General features: G+C 40.9%; 1 protein-coding gene across 2 annotated transcripts; it reads right to left on the bottom strand.

Moving 5' to 3' along the window:
* Positions 1-3,612: 3,612 nt before the first annotated feature.
* On the bottom strand, positions 3,613-5,977 carry LOC120853570 (protein tyrosine phosphatase type IVA 1-like). 2 transcript variants are annotated; one of them, XM_040227527.1, is made up of 2 exons: positions 5,298-5,929; positions 3,613-5,225 (listed from the first exon to the last, which is right to left on the bottom strand). In XM_040227527.1, exons 1-2 carry the CDS (start codon positions 5,411-5,413, stop codon positions 4,889-4,891), a joined length of 453 nt encoding a protein of 150 aa, XP_040083461.1. In that variant the 5' UTR covers positions 5,414-5,929; the 3' UTR covers positions 3,613-4,888. The 2 variants fall into 2 exon arrangements, with proteins under 2 accessions (XP_040083461.1, XP_040083460.1); XM_040227526.1 differs by having other exon boundaries at positions 3,613-5,977.
* Positions 5,978-6,391: the final 414 nt, after the last annotated feature.

Below are 6,391 nucleotides of genomic sequence, written 5' to 3'. Positions count from 1 at the left end.
CTCCCTAATTGCTGTGGATATATCTTCTAACACTGTTCAAGATCCTTTGACCACCAAAACCAGGTTATCAAGAGGCATCCTCTGGGCAGCCACTGCAAAACCCAGGATACCACACATAAAAACCAGGGTATCAGCTGCATGAAAAGCTTCCATTCAGGAGACACTGGTGTCCTGGAGTATGGCAAAAGCAGAGTACAAGATGACATCTGTCAGTCTTTATCCCTGGAGAATGTTAAACTACTAGATACCTGTGTTTAAATTTGATGCCTGACTCTCAGGCCAATGTTTCAGTTTAAGCAAATGAGCCTCCTTTACTTTAAATAGGAGCCTAATCAGCTGCTATCCAGGGAACTGAATACTCAGACAGGTGAGTCCAGGCACATAGGTCTTTTAAGATCTATTTTATACATCACTACAATCTTGTGAGTCATGGGATACAAACTCCTTTGGTTTTCAAAGTTAAATGTTTCAGGGATTCTTCTCCCAGGTGCATGACCTAAAATTTGAGGTGTCTGATGTGAATTTTGAACCCTTGGTTCTTTGAAGAGACACACTGGCTTTTGAGTTTTCTCCCAATTGTGGGTCACTCTGTGCCAGGTGGGGGGCTTATGACAAGATCATATTCTGTATTCTCCTACCTACTCCAATGTGGTTTTCTTAGCATATGACCAACTGTGTAGTCCTTGCTCGGTCAGACTTTAGGTTCCTTTAAGAGGGAATATTGCACGTGTAGTGCTAGACTCAGTGTGTCTGTGGAAGGTGGTGAGTTCAGGATCTTCTTGCAATCTTGAGCCAGAAAGACTAAAAATTTTCCATTAGGCTGCCTAATCTTTGATATTTTTGTCATCTGCTTTACTAAAAGGCAACCCTCTGAGAGGCTAAGTATCTTTCAAGGTTTATTGTAAAGATTAAATGAAAATGGTTATATAAAAGCTATGCTATTGTTTTGTAATTATTAGTTTTATTTCTTTCTTTTCCTCCAGGAATTTCTAATAAGAAGTCAAATTTGATAAGACTCACCAGTATATGAATTGAGTACTTTATTGAGTATCATCATAATTACTTGTTTATTAGAACTTAGCTAAACCAATTTTTCTTCTAAGATTCAGCAAATTATGAAAAAAGAAGCAGAAATTTTACACTTTTTCAAACTGGTATACTTTATTCTTTGATGTATCTCAAATACCTAGAAGAATGCAAAGTGGAAGTCCTGTCCAACTCTGTGACTCCATGGACTGTAGCAAGCCAGGCTGCTCTACCCGTGGAATTTTCCAGGCAAGAATGAATACTGGAGTGGGTTGCCATTACTTTCTCCAGGGGATCTTCCTGATCCTGGATCAAACCTGGGTCTCCTGCATCACAGGCACAGTATTTATCATTGTTCTTTGATGTATCCCAAATATCTAGAAGAGTAGCTGACACCTAATAAGTGCTTTTTTCATTTCTTAGGATGATCAAGACCATCCCCATGTAAAAGAAATGCAAAAAAGCAAAATGGCTGTCTGGGGAGGCCTTACCAATAGCTGTGAAAAGAAGAGAAGCAAAAAGCAAAGGAGAAAAGGAAAGATATAAGCATCTGAATGCAGAGTTCCAAAGAATAGCAAGGAGAGACAAGAAAGCCTTCCTCAGCAATCAATGCAAATAGAGGAAAACAACAGAATGGGAAAGACTAGAGATCTCTTCAAGAAAATTAGAGATACCAAGGGAACATTTCATGCAAAGATGGGCTCGATAAAGGACAGAAATGGTATGGACCTAACAGAAGCAGAAGACATTGAGAAGAGGTGGCAAGAATACACGGGAGAACTATACAAAAAGATCTTCCCAACCCAGATAATCACAATGGTATGATCACTAATCTGGAGCCAGACATCCTGGAATGTGAAGTCAAGTGGGCCTTAGAAAGCATCACTACGAACAAAGCTAGTGGGGGTGATGGAATTCCAGTAGAGCTATTTCAAATCCTGGAAGATGATTCTCTGAAAGTGCTGCACTCAATATGCCAGCAAATTTGGAAAGCTCAGCAGTGGCCACAGGACTGGAAAAGGTCAGTTTTCATTCCAATTCCAAAGAAAGGCAATGCCAAAGAATGCTCAAACTACCACACAATTGCACTCATCTCACATGCTAGTAAAGTAATGCTCAAAATTCTCCAAGCCAGGGTTCAGCAATATGTGAACCGTGAACTTCCAGATGTTCAAGCTGGTTTTAGAAAAGGCAGAGGAACCAGAGATCAAATTGCCAACATCTGCTGGATCATGGAAAAAGCAAGAGAGTTCCAGAGAAACATCTATTTCTGCTTTATTGACTATGCCAAAGCCTTTGACTGTGTGGATCACAATAAATTGTGGAAAATTCTGAAAGAGATGAGAATACAACACCACCTGACCTGTCTCTTGAGAAACCTATATGTATGTCAGGAAGCAACAGTTAGAACTGGACATGGAACAACAGACTGGTAAAAAATAAGAAAAGGAGTACTTCAAGGCTGTATACTGTCACCCTGCTTATTTAACTTCTATGCAGAGTACATCATGAGAAACGCTGGGCTGGAAGAAGCACAAGCTGGAATCAAGATTCCTGGGAGACATATCAATAACCTCAGATATGCAGATGACATCACCCTTATGGCAGAAAGTGAAGAGGAACTAAAACGCCTCTTGATGAAAGAGGAGAGTGAAAAAGTTGGCTCAAAGCTCAACATTCAGAAAACAAAGATAAGGGCATCTGGTCCCATCACTTCATGGCAAATAGATGGGAAAACAGTGGAAACCATATCAGACTTTATTTTGGGGGGGCTGCAAAATCACTGCAGATGGTGACTGCAGCCATGAAATTAAAAGACGCTTACTCCTTGGAAGAAAAGTTATGACCAACCTAATATACCAACCTAACAGCATATTGAAAAGCAGAGACATTACTTTGCTGACTAAGGTCCGTTTAGTCAAGGCTATGGTTTTTCCAGTGTTCATGTATGGATGTGAGAGTTGGACTGTGAAGAAGGCTGAGTGCCGAATAATGGATGCTTTTGAACTGTGGTGTTGGAGAAGACTCTTGAGAGTCCCTTGGACTGCAAGGAGATTCAACCAGTCTATTCTAAAGGAGATCAGCCTTGGGATTTCTTTGGAAGGAATGATGCTAAAGCTGAAACTCCAGTACTTGGGCCACCTCATGCGAAGAGTTGACTCATTGGAAAAACCCTGAAGCTGGGAGGTATTGGGGGCAGGAGGAAAAGGGGACGACAGAGGATGTGATGGCTGGATGACATCACCAGCTTGATGGACGTGAGTTTGAGTGAACTCCAGGAGTTGGTGATAGACAGGGAGGCCTGGCGTGCTGTGATTCATGGGGTCACAAAGAGTTGGACACGACTGAGCGACTGAACTGAACTGAATAAGTGCTTGATAAATATGTTTAAAAGGAAAGTGTTGGGCTTTCCAGGTGGCTCAGCTGGTAAAGAATCCACCTGCAATGCCAGAGACCCAGTTCCAATCCCTGGGTTGGGAAGATCTCCTGGAGAAGGGAATGACAACCCAGCCCAGTATTTTTGCCTAGAGAATCCCATGGATAGAGGAACCGGGCAGGCTACAGTCCATGGGAGCACAAACATGGTTTTTTTTTTTTTTGACGATAAATGCATATCATCATTTATTTAATGTTTAAGCTCTTGCACTAGATTTTTACAAGCTGGTGAACACTGACAAATTATTTCTCCCACAGAACTATAACCACTTGTTCCCAGACAGTATAAATATATGGTTGAGCTAACGTTAATATACATCACCATTTTATCAATTACATAATAAAACAAATTGTCAAGTATCCAAATATTAAGTTACACAGCTCAAAAAGTATATAAAATATTAAATGTCTGCTCAATTCATTAGCAGAAACCCACTTGTTTTTTTGCAAGAGAGGCTGGGAATCACACTTCAAACAAAACTAAGTCAGTAAACAACCTCAGGTAAGTATGAAAAAAAATTACAAGAATTTCAGAAATTTTGATTTAAGAATTGTTTTAGTTACAGTAACCAAGTATTTCTACCTTTTAAAAAAATATTTACTAAATTAAAGTGCATATTCTACATGTTCTGCACAAGACAAAGGCAACATTTTACTAAAAATACTTAATAGCCCCCTCCCATTCTTTTTTCAAGCCCTCCCTGTAAGTTGCACCCCAAAGTGCAAACATTAAAATGAACTGTAAGGCTTTTGTCTGGAGACATTAAAGACATGTGCTTCTGTACAATGTAGATTTTCAAAATGGAGGCCTTCTACAACATAAAATGAGATTTATAGAAAGATATTAAATAATCACTGTAAAACTTGGTTAATAAAAAGGGAGCAAATCTGATGTATACTGGTATGAATGTGGGAGATGTAAACATATTGAGAGCAAACAAACCTCACAGGCCCTATTTTCTATGTTTGAAATGATGCAAGGAATAAACCACATAAGGTCCAGAGTGTTCATAGTTCCTGGGATTTGTTCTATACGATACTAAAAATATACAAGTTTTGTGCTGGGTATTCTGGCACCTAGTCTTTCTAAATTTCTTACATATTGGTAAGATTCTGGCATGGAAACAGATTTAATGACATGACTCAATACTGCATGATTTCAGGAAAGGTCAACTGGTATAAATTATAAGCACATATTAAATGCTGAACAGCAAGAATTCTTTACTAGTATCCAAATAGGTTGATCATAACCTGAACAGAGACTACAATTTTGCCAGGCCTATGGCCTGGTAAAACTGCTTTTCAACACTCCTATGGAAGCTTCATCAGACTTATTCACCAAGTCAACCGGGCTATCTGCTATGTACGACAAATTCCATCCTGTCTCAGGTTCCACTTCCAATCCATGGCATCGTGTACTCTGGTTTTACTGAATGCAACAGTTGTTTCTATGCCCCTTGGAGTCTTTGAAGCGCAGCCGCCTTTTAGGACGATACTTCTCCAAATACAAACGTTGCTTGCTGTTAAAAGCTCCTCGCCGCTGCTTTTGTTTTATGAACTGTACTGCATCTTCGAATTCCATTCCACCTTCAATTAACGCTAGGGCAACAAGCACTGGAGCTCTGCCAAGGCCTGCAACACAATGAACAGCAATACAACAACCAGGGTCTTCACGAAACTTAATCTTCACAAGACTTAACCAATCATCAACAATCTGGTTAGATGGTGGTGCGCCATCATCAAAAGGCCAATCGAGAACATGGCTGCCTTCTTTCTCCACAAGAGTAGTGTCGTAAGTTGCTTCACATACTCTTACAATTGTGGTAACTCCATACTTCTTAAGTTCCTCTATAAATTTGCTTAACGTTGCAGTACTTGGGTTGTGTGTAATAAGAAATCTCATGTTCCTGTATGTAACTTCCACAGGAGCTGGGCGGTTCATTCGAGCCATGTTAATTTACTTAAAAAACACTCAATAGGGATATGAAAGAATTTCAAAAATTGAATACAGAAATGATGCAAAGAAACACAGTCAACTTTAATATACTCCACTTGAAATTACTCAGTGCTTTTAAGTATGAAGTTGGGAGTAATGAACGAATGAACCTCTTAACAAGAAGCAGCAATTCTTCAATCCAGTAATACTGAGGCAATAGAAAGGAAGTGCATTGAGGTTTACCTCATCCAGATCAGAATTCTTGTATAAAAATGCTCTGTGGATTTCAATTCAACCCCTCTGTGTCCAGGTTAACCAGTCTTATGGGGGCTTCTTGGTTGAGCAGTAATGAATTTCTGCAGTTCACTTGTCTGCATAGAGGTCGTTTTGTGCCTGGCAGTAATCTCCACTGCCCTTCAGAAACTCCATAAATGTGTGACCGAGAACACCACAGAACTGAGGAATATGTCTACTCATTGAAGATTGTGACCTAACCATACAGCCGGTCCCGAGGCGGCGGCGGTGGGGCAGGGGCAGCGGGGGCACTGGAGACGGTCCTGCAGTGAACGGCCCCGGGAAGAGCACGCAGCCTTGCCGCTCGCAGCTCAGGCAGCCAATGCGAAAGTTTACATGAGAGATCAGAAGTTTTGATCGACTACTTGGGTAAAAACTAGAAAAAAGCCTTTTCTAAACAAACAAACAAAAAAATAAGGTAGATATAGAGGCATTGGAGAAGGCAATGGCACCCCACTCCAGTACTCTTGCCTGAAAAATCCCATGGACCGAGGAGCCTGGTAGGCTGCAATCCATGGGGTCGCTAGGAGTCGGACACGACTGAGTGACTTCACTTTCACTTTTCACTTTCATGCATTGGAGAAGGAAATGGCAACCCACTCCAGTGTTCTTGCCTGGAGAATCCCAGGGACGGGGGAGCCTGGTGGGTTGCCTTCTGTGGGGTCGCACAGAGTCGGACATGACTGAAGCGACTTAGCA

This window comes from Oryx dammah, unplaced genomic scaffold (assembly GCF_014754425.2).
Source record: "Oryx dammah isolate SB20612 unplaced genomic scaffold, SCBI_Odam_1.1 HiC_scaffold_26, whole genome shotgun sequence".
Classification (NCBI taxonomy): domain Eukaryota; kingdom Metazoa; phylum Chordata; class Mammalia; order Artiodactyla; family Bovidae; genus Oryx; species Oryx dammah.
The sequence above is the reverse complement of the archived record's forward strand: the minus strand, read 5'-3'. Positions and strand labels throughout refer to the sequence as shown.